This window comes from Oryzias melastigma, linkage group LG8 (genome assembly GCF_002922805.2).
Source record: "Oryzias melastigma strain HK-1 linkage group LG8, ASM292280v2, whole genome shotgun sequence".
NCBI lineage: Eukaryota > Metazoa > Chordata > Actinopteri > Beloniformes > Adrianichthyidae > Oryzias > Oryzias melastigma.
Genome location: NC_050519.1, coordinates 12,936,467 through 12,961,240, shown reverse-complemented (window position 1 = coordinate 12,961,240; position 24,774 = coordinate 12,936,467). Strand labels below are relative to the sequence as shown.

At 37.4% G+C, this 24,774-nt stretch overlaps 2 protein-coding genes across 3 annotated transcripts in view; both read left to right on the top strand.

Annotated features, from left to right (window-relative positions):
- The window catches only part of fam20ca (FAM20C golgi associated secretory pathway kinase a), a 42,631-nt gene extending 22,526 nt beyond the window's left edge, over positions 1-20,105 (top strand). Inside the window, exons 4-10 of the mRNA XM_024272341.2 lie at positions 11,611-11,703; positions 12,565-12,680; positions 15,269-15,449; positions 15,531-15,640; positions 17,836-17,917; positions 18,071-18,130; positions 18,570-20,105. Of these exons, the coding sequence (XP_024128109.1) occupies positions 11,611-11,703; positions 12,565-12,680; positions 15,269-15,449; positions 15,531-15,640; positions 17,836-17,917; positions 18,071-18,130; positions 18,570-18,828 (901 nt within the window). The 3' untranslated portion in view covers positions 18,829-20,105. The remainder of the gene's footprint in view (positions 1-11,610; positions 11,704-12,564; positions 12,681-15,268; positions 15,450-15,530; positions 15,641-17,835; positions 17,918-18,070; positions 18,131-18,569) is intronic.
- A 4,155-nt stretch (positions 20,106-24,260) lies between these two features.
- The window catches only part of LOC112146481 (retinoic acid-induced protein 1), a 51,281-nt gene continuing 50,767 nt past the window's right edge, over positions 24,261-24,774 (top strand). Inside the window, exon 1 of one of the 2 annotated variants that reach the window (XM_024272324.2) lies at positions 24,261-24,473. The gene's annotated coding sequence lies outside the window, so the exon portion shown is untranslated. The remainder of the gene's footprint in view (positions 24,474-24,774) is intronic. The other variant, XM_024272323.2, reaches the window with a different exon arrangement.

The window sequence follows — 24,774 nt, the reverse complement described above, 5'->3', positions numbered from 1 at the left end:
AACTCAAAATTTAAATTTAAAAACTTTTTTTTATCAGTTTTAAATCTTTTTATCACTTTTAACTCTTTTTTTTCTTTTTCAAATCGAAAAATTTCAGTTTCGAAACTTTTGGCCCCGTTGTGGTGCTTCCTCTGAAGGACCAATCAAAATCAATGAGGGTGGTGACTTCAGTCCCGGTGCGTTCACTGACTCTGAGAACTTGGATAAAAACAGTTTGAAAATGGCTGTTTAGTCTGTACTATCATAGTCTGAAGTTCTCCTAAGACAAGTGTAAAAAGCAGAGATTTATCACGTACAAACTGTGCGTCCAAAACACTGTTCTAGCCCGCTCAAAGCGCCATCTCATCGTGTTACATACAGGCATCAGAAACGTCGACATCAGAGGTGAATTTTTAATAAACTCCTGCCGCTCTGCAAAAACTATGTCCTGAAAAATCGACACTTAAAAAAGAAAAATTTGGCTAAAAACAGCATCATCATAGTTAAAAGAGCATTGAGAACGGTTTTAATTGGACAAGCCTTATGATCAATCTCTCCAAAAATGTACTATTTGCATGATTTTAAGAGGATTTCCAGTTTTCTTTTCCTCTCATCTAATCATTTTTGGTATTTCCATGTATCCTGTTACCTTATATAACCATGGCTTAATCTTTTTTTTTTTTTTTTTTTTTTTTTTTGAGAACTACCTGAAACTGAAAAAAAAAATCCAGAGCTTCTCTCTGTTTCTTACACAGTTGGCGCTCTGAGTTACATTTCTGCTGACCTTGTTAGCTGTCTGCCTATGAGGGAAACTGATGCTCATTGAAATTCAGCCGCTGTAATAAACACAGAAAAGAATGAGTTCTTTGCAATAGGGATCTCCTTCATCTTAGATCCAAACTGGTATTTTGTTCCTTACAGATGGAGTATTTATCTTCACGATTGTTCATCATTTAAAAAAAACTCATGCACAGCTGTAGAATGCAAACATTTGTATTCTTTTCTCCTCCATCTAAATGACATGGGAGCTCTTTGATCAGATCAAAAATGTTCATTCTGCCTTTTCTGGTGGTTATCTTTGATAAGTGCAACATTTTCCCAGTCGAGCTTTACATTCATCATTTCATGGTTTACTGCCGGCTGCATATCAGGTTTGCAATAGATGTCAACATTATAGTTTTTTTAAAATTGTATTTGTCTAAACTGAAAGACAAGAACTGCTTGTTTTGGGGGTTTTTTAAGTATATTTTTGACCCAAGAATGACCTTGTATCCTTTGCATAATTCATAGTTTCTATTCTTTGCTAAGCCTGTTGTGAACGACTGCCTCAGACGTGTGTTTAAAAAAAAAAAAACATGGAATTCAGTGTTTAAGTTGGTGTAAACACGTTGTTGTGGGTTGATGCTTCGAGAGGGAGCCCAAAAAAAAGGGAAAGGTAGCTATAAATGTGTATTCATTGATATAATCCCTTTAGGGGAATCCTCACAGGGTTTATTTCCTGCATAAATGAGAATGTTATTGCGGTATATGAACCTACAGTAAATGAACATCGCTGCCCTACAGCACCATCAAAGCTGGTATTTGCATAGCTTTTCCTGATCGCACACTGTGCTTTTGAAAGGTTTTTAAAGAAACAAATCCTTTGAATCTATTTTGAGTCGGTTATTGATGATGCACACACACTACACACACCCGTTATTCTTGTATAGTCAGTTGTGAAAAAAAAAAGGGAAAAACGTCATCATCATCAGTCATAGAGATGGTTTGGTCATTATTTTCCTGCTAACCTTTCTGTAATTGACACTTTCAGAAAAAGAATTATAATATATCTGAATGAGATTCATTTTAAGGATAACATTTTTATATTTGCACTGTTAAATGTTTAAAATAGCGGGGAGGATGGCGTGCCTCCTGCATATCCGTGCACTCTCGATTACTGCATTGTTGCATGAACGCTGACACAGAAGGAGCATCTGTGCTTGTGTAAGTGGGCTGGAGCATCTCGCAACAAAACGGAGGGAGGGTTTTGAAAAAACGTCTCGAAGAGTTTGTAGGTTGCTGCTATTCACGCACTCTGAAGATTTTTTTAGGTTTAAATATTTGCAAATAAACAATAATGTGGCAAAATACAAAATAAGAAAGAATTTAGGAAAGATTGTCAGGAAGTACACTGCAAAAAGTGCAACATTGTATCAATTATTAGAAATTCTGTGAGTTATTAGTTTTAATCAAATAAAAAAAATAAATTGACCCAACTTTCATTTGATAAAAACTAATAGTAACAAATTATAGAGCTTTTGTTAACTGATCAAACAGTGTAGGTCAAACAGGAAACAGAAACAATTAGGACATTTACGTGAACCAAAGTCAAACTTTACCATCATATTTTTTTTTCTGTTTTCCTTTTGGCCTCCAGCTGTTGTAGCCCAGTGAGGTGTATTTAAAATGTTCCTTAGATGGTAGCAAAAATTGCAAAAATTGTCCAGATGTTTGCAAGAACCTAAGTCAGTTTAAATCCGTCTAAATGAATAAAAGAGCGATTAAAATAGTAGCAAGAGCTGCAAAAATCCACTTTATGTAAAATACATTACCGGTATATGTTTTTGTGACCATTAAACCATTATTTTATAACATGTAGCTTTTAAATATTTATAAGAGTTGAATTAACAGGGTTATATTTTTCTAAACATAGCAACTTCTTTCACTTTTCTCTGCAGAAGATCCAAGTTCCTTTCAAAATAAAATACTTCCTTTGTTGAAAAAAAATCCTCCAGATTTACTTGACTAAGAGAATCAAGTCAAATGTGACTTTTTCTAAAATGTATGGATAGATTTATCATAATTTTGCTCAGTTATCTTGTATGTTCAAAATCTAAACTTAGACGACAAAACTGAATTAAATAAAAAGAAATTAATCAAAATAAATCTAATCGTAACCTATTACTTATTATATTTATAATACTTGACAATTACAAATTTGTTGCAGTTTTTTTTCAAAGGCCAAAGAGCCACATTTTGCATTGGGTGACATTAAGGGAGGGCTTTGGCAAGAGTCTGGCGATACGATTCGTATCACGATGTGCATGTCATGATACGATACACTGATATACCCCAAGACAATATTTCACTTTTTTATTTAAATTATGACTTAAGAAATGTCTGAATATTAATACATTTTTCACAAAATTAAGATGATAAAATATGTTATTTAATGAGCCAAACATTAATCACTGCAACTGTTTCTCATAAACAAGTTGCTTTTACCCAAACTAATTCATGGTGCTTTTATTTTGGTAATTTAGTAAATATTTAAGTGGAAAACAAAAGTAAGACTAAACTAAATGTTTGCTTATAAATAGTAATTAAATATTGGCTTGGGAGTATTTTAAATCAATACAAGTATCGGCAAATAAAGTATCGCGATATTTCACTGAATTAATATTTTCTGACACATGTCTGGATATGCAACATTTAACATGTAAATTTCATGTACTTTTATTTTATTTTTTTTGTTATTTATGTTTATTTGATTTTGGTGGTTCATTTGTTTATTCCAGCCTTCTTTACGAGCACTTTTTGCCCTGTAATCTAAAAGCCTCCAGGTCCTGTTTATGTAAAAACACCAATTACATTTTAAAGCTCTTGTAGTCTTTAGTACAGGAGCCAGGGCTCTGGAGAATGTTTTGAATGAATGAGATGCAATTGAAAGCTGTTTAGTCACCAAAAACATTCATTTGATTGATGTCAGAAAATCTGCCAGCTGGTAGCACTTCCAACATTAAGCCAGCGATGAACTCACTTACCAAATAACAAGCACAACAACATCTTTTTTTTAATATGAAAGCATAGTAGCGCAACGAAGAGAAAAAAAAGAGAAAAACAGCTTTGTGGAAATGAAAATAGCTCAGTGATACTAATAAGATTTCCTGTTTCCTCACTGCCGACTACTTGAACCCTTTTTAGATGATTGTTGGAACAGGATCCCAAAACCTACAGATAAAATTCAGCGGCTTTGCATTGGTCTGTCACGCTGATTCAGGGCTTTTTGTGCAATGTGGAGCAGTGGGCCCAGAGGAACGGCGCTGGATCTGTCACGCCACTCAATTAGGGCCAACAAAAACCGAATCGTGTCATTGTCAGAGATGTGGAAGAGAAGACGTTATAAAAACATTCACCTTGGTGCGCCGTGGATGAATTATGTTATGAACACGTTTTGTCACGAAGCCAGGAAATGCTAATATTTTTAACAACCGCTGTACTTTCACAATAAAATCCTCATAGACCGCTATTACAACCATTTCAAATCAGCCGAGAACAACTGCTTCACTTCTGCAGTTCATGAGCTCAAGCGTTTGTGTGGAGGAAGGAATCGACAATCTCATCCAAAAAATGTGTCGTAAGTTGATTTGACCAAATCTATTTTAATCTAATCTTAACCTCTAAACTTAAGGTTTTTAAAAATAGTGAAATAAAAGTAGATGGTGTTTGTGTGGGATGTTTACAGCATGTGAGTCAGAGGTTTAACACCTCTGGTCATCTCTTTTGACAATAATGATAGTTTTTTGTCTAGAATAGGAAGTGAGATGAAATGTTGGTAAACCAGCACAGATAGTGTAGTTGATCAACTTTTGTAGCTTTTCAGCAGCTTTTTGGTGTGACAAACATTGGCATTTCATATTCAATCTTCAGATTTTTCTAACTGTATCAGCAGAAAGTTGGAAGGAGGACCTAAGGCAAGAAGTTTGTCACTGCTTTGAGGCCATTGTTTTTATTCACCTAGCAGTTCACTAAATGTGACTGTATTTGTAGGTAGGACTCTTTTTCTTTGCCTTGTTGTGTCTTTTTTCTCCATTTAATTGTGGATGTTTTAAAAAAATGTAAGAATTTTATTGTTGATGGTCCCTTGATGTGTATGTGTACGAATGACTCCTCCATCTCCATCTTCCTTGGTTAAATTAAGGTTTAAAAAAAATGGTGTAATTAATCAGAAAACTGGTCTAAATATTTGTAAACTGGTTCACTTAATCTAAAAACTGGTCTAATGAATCTGAAAGTTGTTCTAAATAATCTAAAAACATGTTTAAATAAACTGAAAACTGGTCTAAATATTCTGAAAACTGGTTTAAATAATCTAAAAACTGATCAAAATAATCTGAAAAACACAGTTTAAATAATCTGAAAACGTGTCTAAATAATCTAAAAACTGGTCTAATGAATCTGAAAGTTGTTCTAAATAATCTAAAAACTGGTCTAGAAGCAAAAGAGAAAATCGGATGATTGAAACAAGAGGTTGAAACTGCTGATTGAATGCATCTTTTGCTTTTTTTATGTCAATGAAAGCATTAATGATTTGAAGCTATCGCACACATTTAGCCTAAAGGTACTCTTACTTTTGTAAATAAAAAAAGGGGGAAAATGTGCAAAAAAATAAACAGAACGTGTCACATTTTGGTTAAAAGCTCTTTTGGGTAGAAAATAATTTTAGAATTTTTTATTTTTTGTGTGTGTATTTTGTGTTTCAGTTGTTGAATAAATTGAATATGATGCACTTTTATGCCGATGTTTTTGGATAAAAATTAAGTGATTTTTTTTTATCTTTTCATTTTTCTATTGAGTTTCTGACAGCAAAACATGTTGAAGGATTTTTTTAGTACAGGTGCACTGAAAATAACAACCAAAATGAGAGAAATTGTCAAAAAGGAATGCACAAAGAAGAGTATTTATTTAAAAATCCTCATTACAGTCGAGATTTTATTTAAACATTTTCACCTGTTGACCTTTAAATCTTATAAATGACTTCCCAGTCTGAATGCATTGTATGTTATACTGTTTGGCGGTAGTGTTTCCCTGGTTAAAGCGAGCTGTTGGAAAGCGGCGTTTTTTCAGATCTGTAAGCCGTTCTCTGATCCCTCACACATCCAGAAAGAGATTTACAGCCATCTGGCCAGATGAGACAGTCGTACAGGCACTTTCCCCTTCGCTCTGATTCTCCGTCATGACTCAACCTCAGGCACACACACACATATATATTATTACTGGTTCTGAGGGGTTCTGTCATCCATCTTGAGGGCTGCCAGGGAGCTCTGCTGGTCACAGATAGTGACCTAGCCCACAGCTGTGCTGCTGCGCTCAGAGCAACACGTTTTGGCTCCAGAATTTACTGGAAGCATTTAGTGTGAACACAACAACCAGGAGAGAGGAACAAAACTTAAAACTTAAAAATGCAAAAATCACACTGGGAGAAGTTGAATGAGGTTAATAAAAATCCATAGTTTTAATTTAACCTTAAACTAGAGCTTAAAAACCTTGTTTTAATGTTACAATGGACAGAAGATGACAATTAGAGGAAAGTAAGAGGTTGATTTGTCTCCAGTATCTAGAGGAAAAACTAGTTGTAAATTTAAATGTTTTATTTTGCTTTAGTTTAGTTTATTTTTTAAATTACTATTTTTTATCAAGTGTTTATTTGATTATTTTATTGATTTACCATAATAATAATTTTTTACTTTCTCTCTGTATTTTATTGGATTTAGATTTATTTTCAACATCTGCACAATTCAGGAATATTTTAATGTCACTCTTTTATCCATTATTATTATTATTATTATTATGTTTTTTTAGTGCTAACCTTATCTTTTCAAATAATTTTTATGATTTATGCTTTTATTGCCAATTTTTAAAATATAGAAACATTTTAGATATTAATGGTAGAAAATTCTTAGACTTTGTTGTGCTTTTTAAAAAAATATTTAATTAAATTTAATTTGCCTAAACCTGAGAAGAAATGATTAGTAGCTTTGCTACTTACAAATTCAGCCAAAATGTTCTATCATTAAAAAACTAAACTTTGTGTTTTATTGTAAGAAAAAAATAATCTAAAATAAATGTGGTCTGAAATTTACCTTCAGCTGTATTCTACATTTGTGTTTTGATGAATATATATAAAAAAATTTGTTTTATTTTGTAGGGGATAACACCTAAAAAGATAATATAATTCTCTTCCAGTACATTAAAATATAAAAAATATTGTGCAAAAATATACAGTCAAGTCTGAAACTATGTGCACCCCTGGTAAATTTTGACTTACAGTTGTTAGATTTATTAAGATATGACACAGGCATGATAAGACAGTTCACTTAAAGCATCACTGTTAAAAAAATGAAAAATAACAGCTTTTATTTACTTAAAAACAGAAGATTGAAAACATGACAGTTATGAATCATTTTTGGACTTGACTGTAAAAATATAACTATAATAGTTGAATGTTCAGTTAATTAAATACTGTTCTTCACTATTTAATGTAGTGAACTGAAATAGATATTTTCCGTTCTAAATACGTAAAATCATGTGTTTTTTTATCGTTCTGTTTGAACAAAATGACTTCTTGCACATTTCAGTGAAGCTCCAAAGCAGCAAATTCACTTTGTGCAGCAAACAGATAATACGCCGTGGTTCCTGCTCAGTCTTCAGATTAATTCTCCCACACCTCCTGAGCATCAAATTACTTTGAAACCCAAGTCTTAAGCCTTCACCCATCCTCCTCGTGTCAAATCTTCCTCCTTTCATTCTTGTGATGATATCAGCCGCACGTCTTCCCACACATGGAGATGACTTGCCTTTCCCTCCTGGCAGTATCTCGCCCTGTGTGTTGAAAATAGCTGAGGCTGGAGCACAACTTGTGTAACGCTGATTTAAAATTCAATCTCGACGGCTACCTTGAGGCCCCGAGCCGACTCGCAGATTTCTCTGCGGTGCTGGAGTTGGAGGAGAATGAAAGTGAATGTGCAGACACGGAGTGGGAAATGCAGCAAAAGTTCACACTGTGAGCTGCTGTTTGCAGATGTAAACACGACACACACAGAGTCCTGACAGCCTTACGTCAGGTAGTCCTGTGTGCAGCGCAGCCTGCTGACATCCTGACTAAAATCAACGTACTGTAGAGGCTTTATCTGCAAACGTCTTTCACTGCAGCCCTTCACCTGTCTGTCACCTGCTGGGAGGCCTCCATGGGGTGTTCCCGATCCAAGTGTCCAGAGTGAAAAACAGAAAGGAAGTCGACTGATAAAAGTAATAAAAATAGGCATTTCAGGCCATTTTTAAAGTAAGAATCCATGATTTTATACAAAAAAATTAACTTTTAATCAATTTAATACACTTTTAAGAAAATAAGCTAAATTTACTTTCTTTTTTGAATAGTTTCAGTTGTTTTTCAGATATATTCTGTTGCAAATAAAGTGTGATGAGCTTAGTAACTATACAATAAGGGAACATTTAAATAAGTCAGAAGAAAATCAAGGGTTTCCCTTATTCCTAAAATAAAATTGTATAGATGGTTGTGTTTTCCCTGGCACTTGTAAAAGGGTCAAACTAAGGAGGAGACTGTCAGGGGGAGTGCCTGAAATCTCTTTTGTGCGTCCAAATCTCCTCCAGTGCTCTCTTGTCTCTTTGTTTTTACAGCATGAAAATATCATTCCAGCTCTAAATCAGTGGCAACACGACACACTGACATTCAGATTAATTTATCTGTTCTTTTTTTATCTTTCAGAATGTTTTATGGAAGCTGCAGATATCAAACACACATTATGTCCTGCTCTTCTGCACGATTATGAATAACACAACTCTCATGTCAGTCTTTTACTTGAATTGACTTGTTCATTCTGACAGCTTCAAACAGAACCATCAGTTTTCTCAGCAGCAGAATTTAAACATATGACTCACCCTTTAGAAGTATGACTTTATTTAACACAGCAGTCTAAAAAATTGACTTATTGTTGCTATTTTGTTTCTATTAGGAACTTAGTTAAAGTTGAAGTACATAACCAATGCTTTGTATGGTAGCCCTGAAGTCAAAATTACTCAAAGCAAAAACATATTAAAGATCACAACAACAAATAAAAACTAGTTAACAAATATTACATCAAAAAATCGCAACACAATTCCAAACAAAACTAAATAAGGAAAAAAAAAATTACAAAAGTAATCGCCAGAAATCAAAACTAAATATTTAAAAATAAAACAATATAAGAAACCAGAAATGGTAACTTGATTGAATGATGACATTTGAGTTTTGAAGAAGAGGGAAAGCAGAAAGATGTTTTGCTTCAGGCCCACCGCAGATTAGTGAGCTTTTTTTAAAAAAAATTGTAGAAATCTCTTCTGTTTTTTGCCATAATTTGTTCATTCAGTCAGTGAAGTGACCCGCTCCAGCATCTGTCAAAGCGTTTACTGTAGCAACACAGAATCCCTGAGGACTAACATTCTTCTCAAAACAATACCGCCATTTAAATTATACGTGTGAGTTGGAGCACTGTGGTTTTGTAGTAAAAATACCAGTTGATTGTGTCAAAACAGCCAAGGCCTTTCTTTCTTTCACAACACATAGAAAGCAGAAGCATGCGCCAAATTTAGACTTAGTAGAGCCTGTTTATTCTAAAAAAAATGGTTGCTAAAATAAACAAAAGAAATACCTTATCCACCCTTTCTCTATGTATGTGAATACATTTTGTTTAGTTTTTGTGGAATTTATTTGTATTTGTATTTTGGCTTTGTTTAATATATTATAATATAAACTATTATTTTTTTATTTATACATTTTCTGTCTAAAAGTTTCTTCAGTTAAATTAGCTTTTAGTATCATTTGTTGTTTTGCTAATTTTATTGACTTATTTTTTTTAATTCATTTAGCATTTAGCCTTTTTCTTTTTTTAGCATTGTTTAATGTTTTTTTTCAGTAAATGTCATTGCCTTTTAGTTTGCATTCATTAGCTAATTTTAGCTAGCTAAACTTCCTTATGAGCATTTAATGTGTTCATATTCTTGTTAGCTTAATTACATATATCACCATCAGGCTGTAACTAACACACTTTAAAACCTTTTTCTTTTCTTTGTTCACGTGAGAAGAAACTTTTAGTTTTTGTCATTTTTTTTTTTTTATCAAAAAGTCAACATGGAGGAAGTTGATTTCTTCTATAAGTTTGTCTCTGCTGCCCTCTGTTGACAAAGGTGTAAACTGTCATTTTCTTTGGAAGATTTTCTTTCATTTTTTCTTTTTTTTTTTTTTTTTTTTTTACCTGAAAAAGCCATAAAAGCAGACTATTTTTGGATGTTCTAGCATAATATAAAAATAAGGGTTTGGTGAACTTCACTTTGACTTGAGCTGGAACATGGTGCTGCAGGATCTACGTGATGGACTAATACATGTAGTTCTTCAAGCCCATGTGTGTAAGAGTGCATGAAGTCAACACCACAGCTGTTCAGAGGCTCCACCCCCTCCCTCCCAATCTCTCTCTAATATATCCCTCTAGTAGGCAGCTGAGCTCATGAAAGGGCAAAGAAACTGCAGAGTCAGCAAGAACCAAGTCCATGCAGGCAGGCGGTTCAGCTTCACACAGATTCTGCTGTAGCACAAACAGCCGCTCTGCTGCAGCATAATCCCTCCTTAAGATAAAAAGCCTGAACATTGTTATCAAAGCCTCTTTAAAAAAAAAAAAAAAGTTTTTTTGGAGGATATGTAGTAAGACTTCCCTGACATATTTCAAATTCTGCTAAACTTTTGCATTTTACATCTTGGCGACCATGGCAACCGGCTCTGCAGTGGCACTCATTCAGACACAATCTCTAGTGGCCAAAGTGGGGCGTCGTATCATTCAAGAAGATTCGGAAGGTGATATGTCATCACTGCAGAAGACAAACAAAAAGTCTGGAATTTGATAATGTGCTGTTATGATGGGGTGAAAGGTAACGTGCGTCAAAGGAAATGTATATGCGCAGCTTTATAACGTCACAGTTCCACACTGAAGGGCTGTGCTATTGTCCGCACATAATCTTCTATCTTCTGGTGTTCACCATGACAATAAAACATTATTATTCATTTCTATCCATCCATCCATCCATTTTCTTGACCGCTTCATCCCGTTCGGGGTCGCGGGGTGCCGGAGCCCATCCCGGCCACTGATGGGCGAAGGCGGGGTACACCCTGGACAGGTCGCCAGTCTGTCGCAGGGCCTCAATCACACACCCATTCACTCTCAGACACACCTAGGGGCAATTTAGAGTCACCAATTAACCTATGAAGCATGTTTTTGGACGGTGGGAGGAAGCCGGAGTCCCCGGTGAAAACCCACGCATGCACGGGGAGAACATGCAAACTCCACACAGAAAGGTCCCAGCCGGGATTCGAACCGGGGCCTTCTCGCTGTGAGGCAAGAGCGCTAACCACTGCGCCACCGTGCAGCCCTTATTCATTTCTATTTTCTGGAAAAAGGTGGATGATTTATAGGTAGATGGATCCTTCTTTGTAAAGAACAGAAATTGGAGAATGGTTTGTTTAGATTTTGGCTTTTCAATGAAACAGGGTAAAAGGAGGTAGAAGTTCCTCTGACCTTCATCTCCTGAACATCTCCTGTTATCGTCTGTGTCTTGGTGGGATAAAGAAAAAGCTGAATAAAAGTTTTAGAGCTCCGTGCTGCTTTCAGATCAGTGAGATTTTCCAAAGGAGCTGCTTGGAAGCAGACACAAAAGGTCTTCTTGATTTCCCCTGATCTATGAGTCGGTTGGCGCTGATCCATTTTTCGAGTGCTTACCCTGCAAAACTGTTTTCACTCATCGTCCCCTTGAACTGTTCTCTTTCAGGCAGACGCGGGAGCAGGAAACACCTCCAGACTTCTTCTACTTCTCTGACTTTGAAAGACACAACGCCGAAGTCGCTGCATTTCACCTGGACAGGTGAGTTTTAGCATCAATTTCTTAATCAGATTTCTTTAGATTTTATGCATCCTTGATTCACTCCAAGAAGAAAACCAATTTAGTTTGTAAAAAACTACAGTTTAACCTCAGTGGGATGGAGGTTACCTATGATGGATTGGAGCTGTGAAAATCTGAATGGGATTAAAAGAATGAGGGATTATAACACGCAGAGAACGGATCATCTTGGCTGCTGGGTGTTTTGATTTCATGGTGATCCTGTGACTTTGGGGATTTCAACAAAAACAGTCACATGTCTGCTGAGAGTTTGGACAGATATGAGTTAGCACCACCAAAACATTGTGTTAATAAGATAAAAAGTAATCAATGTCACACATATTTTTACTCACTTCTCCTTTGAACGTCATTCTGAATACTTTTATTTTGTAACTTGATATAAACTCTTATTTAACATTTCCTAGAGAGTTTTATTCTCTTGTGATATCCTAAAAGTCACAGGTGCACAAAGAACAAAAAGCAGCCAAAGTGTGTCGGTGCTCCAAATCTCTGCACACATCATCATGTACACGCCCAAGCAAACACACAGGTGCGCCATTGTGAAGCGGACCCGGGGTGACGCTGCAGCTCGTTCCCCCTCAATGCCGTCCTCTGTAGGATAAGGTTTCACAGACTGGAGTTTTTTTTTTGTCTCTACCGGCTCCCAGGAGGCTCAGTTTTAGTCACAAATTGGTGAAGGTCATTCGAACAACAACTGCAAAGTGAAGCAGAGTAAACAGTGGGTGAATGGATAGAGTGTTCTTCAAAACAATGTGAGGACTGATATTCCTGTATTCCTTTCTGCCACATCAGTTCCTAGATTTTTAAACCTTCAACTCTGTCCAGAATCCTTGACTTTCGGAGAGTGCCCCCGGTGGCGGGACGTCTCGTCAACATGACAAGAGAGATCAGGGACGTGACGCGGGACAAGAAGCTGTGGAGAACCTTCTTCATCTCACCAGGTAGAGTACGTTGTAAACATTAGAAAAGGTTTTAGAAATAACAACTAAAATGACATTTAGGTACAAAATGTGTGCAATGTGCCAAAAAACCAACTACAAGAAGCCAACAATAGTGTCTTTTTCACAAATGATTGACAATTTTTTTTTTGCTTTTTTATTCCTAAACGAAGTCAGTTAGAAGACAGAAACCCTTATGAAAACTGTTACAAACTGCAAAAATAGGTAGCATTAAAAACAGGAAAGTAGCCCCAATCTTCAGAAGAAAATTACTCGAAAGTAGTAAAATGAGTCCTCCATTCAGTGAGTAATTCCAAATATTATACAATACCTAAACCTAGAAAGAATGAGTTCCAAAAAAAGGAAAATGAGCCAAACTATCTGTTAAACAGTCCAGTTTTTAAGAACCTAATTGTAGGTCAGTTTGATTATGGTGACAAAAAAATGAATGTAACGAGAGGAAATGACTCATTTTGGAACAATATAATCGCAATAATCTTCATAAAATCTAAAACTAGCACTTATTGACAATAGCCAAAAACAGACTGCCCTACTTTTTTTTTTTGGTTGTTTTCTCGTGATAATGAGATCCACTATCTCATTATCACAAGAAAATAAAATTAATTTTCTCGTGGTATACTGTAGCGTCCCTCTCTCCCTCTTCCGCACTGAGACTACGAGACTTTACAGGTTTTAAGTCTCTATTTTGTTGTTAACAAAACAGCAGAAGAAAACACTCCACAAAAGTTGTTTATTAATCTATTATTTTTTATTTACTTGCGGATTTCACTTCTCAAATGTCTTAATTGTGTATCATGCACCAGCCCCTCCCTTTATTTCCCTAAGCCCACCCCCCGACAGTCAGTTAACTGACAGAACTCAGGGCAACCAAGCTTCTCTGTGTGGTGCGTTCACTGAGCTCTGGACATTAGCGGACCCAAACAGCCCAACTTTGTCTGCTACATTAACTTTTTCATTTTTAAACAGCAAAAGCAAAGCAGTTCACATTCAATACTATTAGATCAATAAATTATAATCAATTATAAATGGATCAGTTGTGATGTTCAACATTTTCTTTGATAAACTGCTTTGTTTTGCACCAGTGAACACACCACGCAGGAACACTCAGCGGTCCTGGGTTCTGTCAATCATCCTGTTGTTTGAGGCTTAAGGGAAAGAACTGACAGAATCAACAGAACTATGGGTCGATGAGCGTCTCTGCCTGTCGAACACCAGAAAAACCTATACATTTATAAATAATTAATTTAATTGTATTGTACATTTTCTCTGATAAGCTGTTTTCTTTTGCTGCAGATTGTAAAACAAAATGACAAAAGTATATAATAGTAGGGTGAGTAGCTGTTTGGGTCCACTAATTTCCAGAGCTCAGAGACGCTCGGCAGCCCTGGGATCTGTCACTCAACCTGTTGTTGGGGGTTTTAGGGAAATAAAAGGAGGGGTTGGTGTATAAGATGGAGTTAAGACATTTGAAGAGCGTAGATCCACTAGTAACTCAAAATATAGACTAAAAACAACTTTTGTGGTGTGTTTTCTTCTGTTGTTTTTGCTGTTGACCACAAAAAAAGAGATTTGAAACAGTTAAAGTCTCTGTGTCTCAGTGTGGGAAAGGGAAAGAGTGACGCTACAGTATATTCTTCATTATCTCGTTATCACGAGAAAACAAAATTGAGGCAATGAAGAATTACGTTTTATTGTGATAATGAGATGGTGGATCTCATTATCATCAAAAAATGGTATAAAAAAAAAAGTACAGAAGAGCATTTTGGCTTCCGTACTTTTTCTTCAAGCATAAATCTACATTTGGGTTTCCAAAATAATGATAATAACTTTTTTTCAGCTTTATCTGAATAAACCAAAAATTACAGTGAAATTTTGACTCATTTAAATTTTTAAAAATTCTTATTTCTAAATCTTAAAATCCTAAAACCTGGTAAAAAAATATATATGATAAAATTTTGCATGTTTAAAAAAAAGGTTTTTCCAAGTATTAAATACTTTGCAATAAAGGTACACAGTAATGTGAGAAACCTCCTTTTAATCCAACATAAATCCTTAACCCATAACCCATGCTGACACAGTGTGACAGAAAAATACCAGAAATGGGTTATGTGATCCACGTGCTTTGTGGTGCATTCCACGTCATTTTATTTTTAAGGAAAAATAGGTCTGGGTCTTTATGGGTAAAAATAAACATGATCCTAAACTTTGAAAGAAACTTTCATGTCCCAGAGGCACCTAAAGCAATCCTGTTCAGATTCACAAAGAGATTACACGACCTTCATTGGGTTCCAAAGGTTATGTGCTGCTTTATGAATGGAAAGTGTCGGCCAATAAGTCCTAGAGTGGGTCCTTTGAGGAAAGCTATTGTCCTGCTCAACAGTGAGAACATTCAGTTTAGTTTTGAAAAGGATTCTGAAATCTGAAGCCAAAAAAACAATGAGAGATGTGCTAAAATTTAAGAAATGTTCATAAATTTAGATTGTAAATTATAATTATGATGTTCAATATCTGCTATATTTTGCTGAGAGATCTTTGTTTTTTTTTTATTTTCACTTCTTTTCGTCCTTCAGCCAACAACGTCTGCTTCTACGGAGAATGCTCCTACTACTGCTCCACTGAGCACGCTCTGTGCGGGAAACCGGACCAGATCGAAGGTTCGGTCGCAGCCTTTCTACCGGACCTCAACCTGGCCAAGCGCAAGACCTGGAGAAACCCCTGGAGGCGTTCCTACCACAAGCGCAAGAAAGCAGAGTGAGCGAATGACTCCTGGCTTCCTGACACTGAAAATGTTCACGTTTCATTGAACTGTTTTTGCTCCTACGATGCTGGTAGATGGGAGGTGGATCCAGATTACTGTGATGAGGTGAAGCAGACTCCTCCGTATGACCGCGGCTCCCGGCTGCTGGACGTCATGGACATGACCATCTTTGACTTCCTAATGGGTGAGAGGGGCTCCACCCCCAGAATCCTCTTAATTTAGCATCATCTTAGTATCAAAACATTCAGCTTATTCATTATTACTGCTTGTACTTCTGGTATTCATAAACTTTATAGTTTTTGAAACACTGACCAAAATATGCCACAGTGGAAATGAATGAGAAATTGTTCAAATCCTTCAAAAAAACTTAGTGTACTTTGAAACTTGTGAACTTCTGCATACTTTCAGCTAGAGACAACATTCAGACTTTAAAATGTGCAGCAACTACTGAGGTTTTTAGGATCGTTTGGAGTTTAACTTTTATTTCACCAAAATGCTAACTGGTTTTGGCTAATATGGACATTTTTCCACTTTTTTAGGCTAACTTGGAGTTAGTATTATGCTAAAATATTAGCAAAATTTGACATTTTTTCACTTTTTTTGGCTAACTTGGAGTTAGCATTATGCTAAAATATTAGCAAAATTAGAAATGTTTTCACTTTTTTAAGCTAATTTGTAGTTTAGCTCATATTTAGCATTATGCTAGCTATTCTGGCAAAATTAGACATTTTTCAACATTTTTTTTAGCTAATTTGGCATTTAGCTAATATTTTAGCAAGCTCTCGGCTTAAGCCGCTGTCAGCTTCTGCATGTTTAGCTAGTTAGCTATCAGTTTCAACATTTTACGCTATCAGCTTACAGCATTCACACTGGCATTGTCGCAGGTAAAGATAAATATCTAGTTAGAAATAAATGTTGGCTTGAAGGAGTTAAAAAAACATTTCTCATTTACTCAACTAAGTTGAAAATATCATTTAGAAATTTAAGCTAAAGATGACCGTAAATTACACTTTTATCATTTATCCCCATTGTTATTAACAGAATCTACATTGATAACTGGTAATATTTGCACTAAATTAAGAAAATCATTTTAATTTGGTACTAAATATAAGCTATTAATATGATTTATGTTTTTCTATTTTCTTTTAGTCTTTAAAAATGTTCGTCATAAATGCTGATTTTACATGTTCTAATACATTTCTGTTGAGCTGATATGAAAATTATAAAAACATATCTCCACAGTTCATGATTAGCTGAATTCTAGACTCAGAATTATTGATTTATTGATTTTTTTTTCAAACAATTAAACACACATCGATATAGCAAATCTAATTGATAAATTGATTAGAAAATAAGTTAAAAAAAAAGATGTGATCTTTTTGCAGGGTCTTAAAAAGTCTTAAAAGCATCGCATTTATGAATTTGGAAATAATACTTTAAAAACACTTACATTTTTAGATCTGAGCCTTAAAAACTGTGCTACTTGAAACTTCTCCGTTACACATTTCACACCAAAAATTTATTTTTTTTCTGCCAAGATTATTTTTGATCAAATGTTGCAAATAAACATCAGGAAAATTATTTATGTACTAATATTCTGAATGTAAAACAAATGAGTAAAAGAAGAGCTCTGACATCACAGACCACAAACAACAAGATAAGAAGTGACAGTTTTAGTCAAAGAATGGTATTAAATTAATAAAATGACAAATAATTAATAAAATGGGAAATAACTAAGAAATTGGTCTTAGTTTTCTTAAAAAGTCTTAAATTGAACTTGAAGAAACCCTGTCTTGAAATAATTATTGCTCCAAATATTACACTGTAGAAAAATACTGTAAATTTTGAGGTTAAAAAAAATTGTTGCCATAAATTCACTGTAAAAAAGTTTATTTTACAGTTCTTTTTGTATGATATTCCTAATTTTTACTGTAAATAGGAATGTATTTACCCTTAAAAAACACATTGTAACACTGTAAAAGTAGACATACATTAATGTTTACAGTAGAAAACTGGGAGCTGAGGCTGCCAGAATTTTACCATAAAATATACTGTGTTGCATTTAAAAAAATGTATTACACTTAAAATAATTGCTATTGTCATATATTACAGTTTTTGTTGAAAACTGTATTGGAATTTTACAATAGGAACATAAAATTTATCCCATAAAAATTAAAGTGTAATAATTCTACACTGTAAAACTTTTTCCTGTAACCTTTGCTGGCAGCACACTCTTCAGTAAAATTCTGTTTCCTTTTTTTATTTTAACCATAGTCACTACAGTTAACTGTCATGATTTTACCCATTTTTTCTGTAAAAATTGCTGACATTTTTTCCATTGAATCCACTGACATTCTTCCAACCTCTCCTCCTCTTCAGGTAATATGGACCGCCACCATTATGAGACGTTCGAGAAGTTTGGAAACGACACATTCATCATTCACCTGGACAACGGGAGGGGGTGAAGACTTTTAGCTGATTTTTATGGATTTACTGTCACTACATGCATGAAAAGAAAGCCGTCTCCATTGAAGTTTAGCTTCAGGTTTTGAGAATTTATGAAAAAAAATGCTAAATCGGATTATTTAATTCATATTACATCTGTCTTTTGCAGGTTTGGAAAACACTCTCATGATGAGCTGTCCATCCTGGTGCCCCTCAGCCAGTGCTGCAGGTGATTTGTGTTAAATTTGTGCACTCAAACATGCTGCTTAAAGGGTAACCAAACCCCGAATCAACTTGTTTTTCTGTTGATCTCTATAAATGAGGCTTTAAAAGTGCCGTCTGTTGGTCATTGCCACATTTTTGACAAATTAAAATAAACTTGTTGAAAACATAGTCAAAAAACGCCTGTCTGCTGCCCCCTACAAGTTGAGTTGGGGTATTACATTTGAATTTTGTGATTGGTCAAACCATTTAAAAAGTTCCATTTCATGATAACAGTTCCGTTCCCCAGCCCCACCCCTCTGACTCGGCTGTGGGTGGAGTCAGCCTCCAACTTCCCTGTTTGGTTACCCTTTAATATTATCTCAGATTGTGACTCTTGTTCCTTTTTTTTTTACAAACTAAAACTTTGGAAATATGTATTGAAAAGCACATTAACGTGTTTCCAGGGTAAAAAGGTCTACCTACCTGCGTCTTCAGCTGCTAGCCAAAGAGGAATACCAGCTCAGCTCCATCATGGAGGAGTCTCTGCTCCGCGATCGCCTCTCCCCCCTCCTCATCCAGCCCCACCTCCAAGCCATGGACCGGAGGCTCCGGCTGGTGCTGCAGGTCCTGGCCGGCTGCATAGAGAAAGAAGGTTACGCTAACGTCGTGGAGGACGACCTCGCCGCAGACAAAGCCAGCCACAGGAGCAATGGCCACAGGTAGTGAGGAGGAAAGAACGCAGCCCCTGACTAATTAATGGACCACAACTGTGGCTCTTCAACTAATGGGATTACATCCAGAGTCCCGCTTTTAATATCAAGCTGAATTCAGTGAATTCCAAGACTTGCCATCATTGCCTCTATGGAAACAGCTTTTAGGTGTGATTAAATAGAAGAAACTGTCCAAAAATACCAGAAGAGACTTTCAACTGTCAGGTCAGAGACGTACTCTGGGTTTTATTTGTATGAGACAAACTCAAGTTGTGTGTTGATTTTGTTCCAAAACCCAAGTTATTATATTGATATCCAACCGACTGGAAGCTTCATTAGCCATCACGATGTGTCAAATGGTTGAAAGGCTTATGTTTTTATTGTTGTTATTATGTAATTAGTGTCAAAATAAAGCATTTGTTATGAAATGTTACTGAATCCTGGAAGGAACATCTCAAAACCAGGAAAATGCTGACATCACAGAAGATAAACTTTAATTGGAACAATAAATTAAATCTCTTTATTCCTGAAAAGCATAAATCTGAGAGACTAGAAGATTATTCTTTTGCCTTATCGTATATTGTTCTCACAAATAACCTTGCACAGATTGCAGAAAAACAACCTGACAGAGATAAAACAAAGTGTCTCCTTTTTATTATTATTATTATTATTTATATTGTAGCTTCCAGAAGCAGATCTACAGCTTTACTATGATTTTCTGGGATGTTTTTGTTCTTAAATACACTAAATCCAAAACATTATCTTGTTGGTAGCTTATTTTGTGTCTAATTTTGTATTTATTGGGGGTGTCAAACAGTTACAATGCAATTATTATTTTTTACTTTAAATTGCTTTATGCTTTACAAACAAATGTATTTTTCACAGATCTGTTACAGAATTTTGTAGAGGACTGATTGCAGTTTTTGTTTTTTTGGGGTTTTTTTGTCCTATAAAGAATCCTGTGTAATAGCTGCCCCTGTACCTGTGCAATGACAGAAATACAGTACTTGAATGTGATTGGGTTGGCAGTATTGACAGGATTTGTAGAGCTGCAGAGGATTTTTAAATTACATTTATGCAGAGTATCAGGGTGACAGCTGAGGTCAAAAAGCCTTGTTTTGTGTCCACGGTTCCAGCTTTCATATTTTCAGTGTAAATACTCATGAAGATTTGGATGATCTGCCAAACTGCACTGCCCAGTGATTTGCTTCTGTTATCTGCTCTTGCATTGTTACTGTGAAGATCTGTTTACTAAATGATTAAAGTGTGCAATAAAAACAAAGGTCACGATGCACGAGTCTTAATGCAAGATTACTAGAATGTTCCCTTCATTTTTTATTCTAATTTTGAGATGACACTATAGCCTATAAATGACAAAAATGCTTGTAAAAGTGTGAGCAAATAAAGTTTAAGATCAGGAAGCTTTAAAGCTATTTTATTGTAATTTTTCACAGCAAAAAAACTTAAATTGTAATTTTTTTTAACCAAGAGAGTCCTCCTTTATTTCACATTTTGCATATTTATTTGTCAACTCATTTACTTTTACTGCATGATAATACATTAAATTTCTAATGCACAACCTGAAAATTGACTGATCATCACATTTTGAAAATTATCTAAAAATAATCTCTACTGTTTTCTCATTTATGTGAGGCTTTAGTTAATTGTGTGGCACTTTTTTTGAGTCAGAATGAAAATAAACTTGCAACATTTATATTTTAAGTGCTGGGTTTTAAACATCTTCCACTATTACCAAAAAGGTGTGCTTTTAAACTCAAAATAATTATGAGACTAGCATAAATTGTAGTAAGAAATCATATGCTTTAAAAGTTAGAATTTTTGTTCAAATAAGTTCTCACAGGTTTAATTTGGGGGAAAACTGTGGGAGTTAAAATGTTTTTATTTGATTTAAAATCACCCCTTAAAGCAGAAACTGGAAGGCTGGCGCTGTCCTTGGTGCTGAATGAAAACACAGGCGGAACGGCCACTGTATGTCCAATAGAAATGAATGGAAAGAGTTACAAACTATTGACATTTCTGCCCTTGCGGGAGCATGCGCAGTAAAGCTAGCTATTATCGCTGCGGGTTAGCAAAACAAAATATTTTAAAATGAATAATTAAACTTACTATTTTTGCTTTTAATATGCTCATATCGGTTGTTTATTGCTTTTTATATTTCCACCAATTAAAATAACACCTATCATATTTGCCAACTTAGATTCAAAACTTTACATTTAGTGAGATTCATATATTCTCCACGGTGCTTATGTACTACCAACATTCCCCAGCAGAGGGCGTGCGTAAATACTTTATGCAGCAAAGGAGTGCTGCACAGAAGCTCCGCCAGAGGGCAGTCGAGAGTCATGGTCACGGTCGAGTTGTTTACATTGTTTTTTTTGTCTCAGGGTGACGTTGTTTCTTGTCCTTAGTTGACATTAAAGCCAGTGAAACTGCTTTATATTGTGTGGTTTGCTCTTTTTTATTAACTATTTTATATTGTAAAGTTTTATAATCTCCATGTATTAAAGCAGCACCTCCATTTAAAGCTCTTATGACTTCCCTATGAAGATGTTTTAACATGGACATCCTAACACAAACATATAGCAGATTTTTTAGGGAATTATTTCACTTTTTCTTCCATGTTATTGCACTTAATATTACCGCCACTAGGCTGTGCACTTCACTTGTTTAATTCAAAAGTTGTTTGCTATTTTATTGTTATTACTTTTTTTTAAATAGGAGAGTGTTTGAATATTTCAGAGTATAACACCCAAACTTTTTTCCCTTTTCTTGTGAGTTTATGAAGTGTTTGTGCTTGTTACTCAGAATAAACAGACGAATGCATGAAGTCCAATCCAAGACAAGCTGGGATTTGAAAGATAAACCTCACTATAATTGAGATCAATTAACATTTTATTACCACAACAAACCAATTCACATTCTTTCACCTCATTCAGAAAGACATCCTCCCCTGCCTAGCAACAGTATCCAACGCCACTGTCTTCCTGTCTCTATGGCAACAGAGAGCCACCCTTTCTGGCCCTGCTTCCAATTGATCCAGGATGCGTGTGGTCGAGTCCTCCGTGACCCTGACCCCTGCACCTTCCCTGCTCCACTTCCATCGAGCTCAAATTACTCCTGAACCGAAGGGCTCCAGACTGGAAACTTTTAATGCACTTTTAATCTATCTGGTTATACTTTAGTGCTGTTTTGAAAGAGTTTCTGCGCAAATGGCGCACATGGCAGCAACTATTTATTATTATGCGTCTGTAACGCACACGTGAGATTAGAGGAGCCTTCAAACACTTCTTCTCCAGACGCAGCCGCGTTTAACCCCTGTCCATCCCAATTGATGTCAACGCTCAAGGCGAGAATCACGCTTCGCTGAGATCCGTATTGATCAAAACAAACGCATCCCGATGAGGATAACTGCACCAAAATGATCCAGGCGCAGGGGCGCACGCATGTAGGGTATTAAATCTGCATAGGCTGCTACGCGCTTCTGCTGCTGCTGATCCCCAGGCAGTCGGATGCTCATCAAAACATCGCCTCTCCAATTGATTGATGTGATTTTTCTTCCGCTTTGAGGCCAAACTGCATCAAGTCCCACTTTTCCCCCTCATCCTAATTCTGCACCTCCTTGCCTTTCCTCATTCAAGCTCCGAGTTACGTTTCATATATCTGGCCCGTCCACCTTGTTTTTCAGTCGGCTGAGCAGCAGCCCCGCGCGTGCCAGTGCGCGCAAGGCTCTGTGGCTGAACTCATGAATTATTAACAGACAACTATTTCACGGCGCAAGCTAAAATTAGGACTGCCCTTACGACGGCTATAATTGGAAAGCAGATGGAAAAGGTCCATTTATAACAGCATAAAGGAGGTTTTGACATTTTCTGGTGGCGAGGGGTGAATGGTGGGAGTGCGCGTGCGCGTTGGGGGAAGTGAGGGTGCACGTGTCCCCAGCGGCGGCCACCAAAGTGAGGGCTCCTTCAGTCTGCTGTCAAGGTCAGACGGAGGCGCATCTTTTTGCGTCAAGCGAGAAATTAAACACCAAATCAATCGCCCTTGAACTGCTGCTGCGCGCGCGCCATTTGGCGTGCGTCCGGCTGCGTGCACGAACTTGTTTATAAGCGAGGCTGTGTGCTCATCTTCTGCATGTGTGCCAGAAGCGATCATGGGCCATTGCCGTGATTGCACAGTGCGTTCGAATGGGGGGAGAAAGGAGGACGGCTGCAAACCTGAAGGAACTCTTGCTGCACAGGAGACTCGGGATGAGCGGGATCGGCGACGTAAAGCTCCCGTTTTTGCGAGGAGCAGAAACAACAAGAGGAGGAGGAGGAGAGAAGAAGGGGGGGCGCTAATTGACGCGCGCGCCGGGGCGGGCTGCATGCAACCCCTCATCTGCCACTCAGGGAGGAGAGAGGAGACAGAGGAAGAGTCGCGCTCGCCCCTCCTCTCCCTCTGCTTCTGATTTTCATTCATGGCACAATCAGTGCCACACGCACACGCATATCTCCCGCATGCAGAGCTTTGGCTCAATCCCTCTCCATCAAAAGACAAACACGCGCGCGCGCGCCTCCACACGAGGACAAACACATTTCCCCCTCTCTCTCTTTTGTTATCTAATTTTCTCATAAACACAGAAACACACTGCGGCTCCCACTCATCCCTTCCTATCACCGCCTTTCACGCGGGGATTTTGGTCATCTCTTTTCATACATGAGTAAACAGCAGGAGCGCGCGCGCGTGCGCAGTTAATAAAAAGCGGCGGCAGCAGGATCAACAACAACAAACACAACTGCAAGTCCAAAAAAAAAAGAAAAAAGTGCGCGTAAAATTCCGCCTCTTCCTCTTTGCGCACACAAACCGCTCCGTTGCGCACACAAACCGCGCGGTTGCGCACACACATGCAGCTTCCTCGTCACCCACAGGGGAGGTGGAGGGAGAGCGAACCTGAGACAGATGAGGCTTTGAAGCCGCTGCCTCCACAGCTCAACCCCTCCTCTCCTCTCCTCTCCTCACTCCCACCAGTACATCAGCAATCTCTATATCACCTCAGCTCTCTGTGGTCCTCACACACACGCGCACACACACGCACACACGCCAGCATCCTCCCATCTGCTGTCTCCCACACCCTTGAACACACATTTGCAAAGTGGCTGCCGGACAAACAGACTGCCAGACTGCCCAGCAGAGTCTGCAAGACCACGCACCCCACTTCCTGTCTAGTCTGACCTCCAGCAAGCCCCCCCCCCAGAGCTAATTCCATAATACGTTCCCAACTGTAAGGAAGAGGGGCTGTCTCCTAATTGCTTTCTTATCCCCCTGAGTCCCCCCCCTCCCCACTCCTTCCTCCTCCCCTTCTTCCTCTCAGCCCGCCCCTCACCCTACGTGCACTCAACATGGAAGCAGACAAGCAGAGAAGGGTGGCGAGCTAGAGAGCATCAGAGAGAGAGAGAGTGAGGGAGGGGGGAGAGATAGAGAGGGGCAGGCTGCTGCTATCAGGGAATACTGGTGCCATTTTCAGCATCGCAGGGTGAAAGGATTGAGCCTCGCCGCTGCACGCTCAGCTCGCCTCTGCTCAGACCCGCCGGACAAGAGGGGGGGGTGGACTGGAGGGACAGCGCCAGAGGAGGAGAGAACGGCTGACCCCTAACGCAGGTACCATGACCTCCATGCCCGCGTCATTCGGATAGGGGAAGCACAGCAAGTTGAGAGTGTGGATCTGAGGGTGTACATGTGCATGCTGAATACAGGACAGCAGGGTGTCCGGCGGGAGAGCGTTCTATTTCCATTTCCCTCCCACACACACACGAAAACACGCTCAACACCTGCCTCAACCTTGTTTTCCATTAGCATCTGTCCAAACAACTCTCATTTCTGCTGGAGCGGTGCTGCATTCAGCATCCTGAAGGATGTCCCACAATGCAGTCGTAATCCAAAATGTGTCCAAATTGATCAG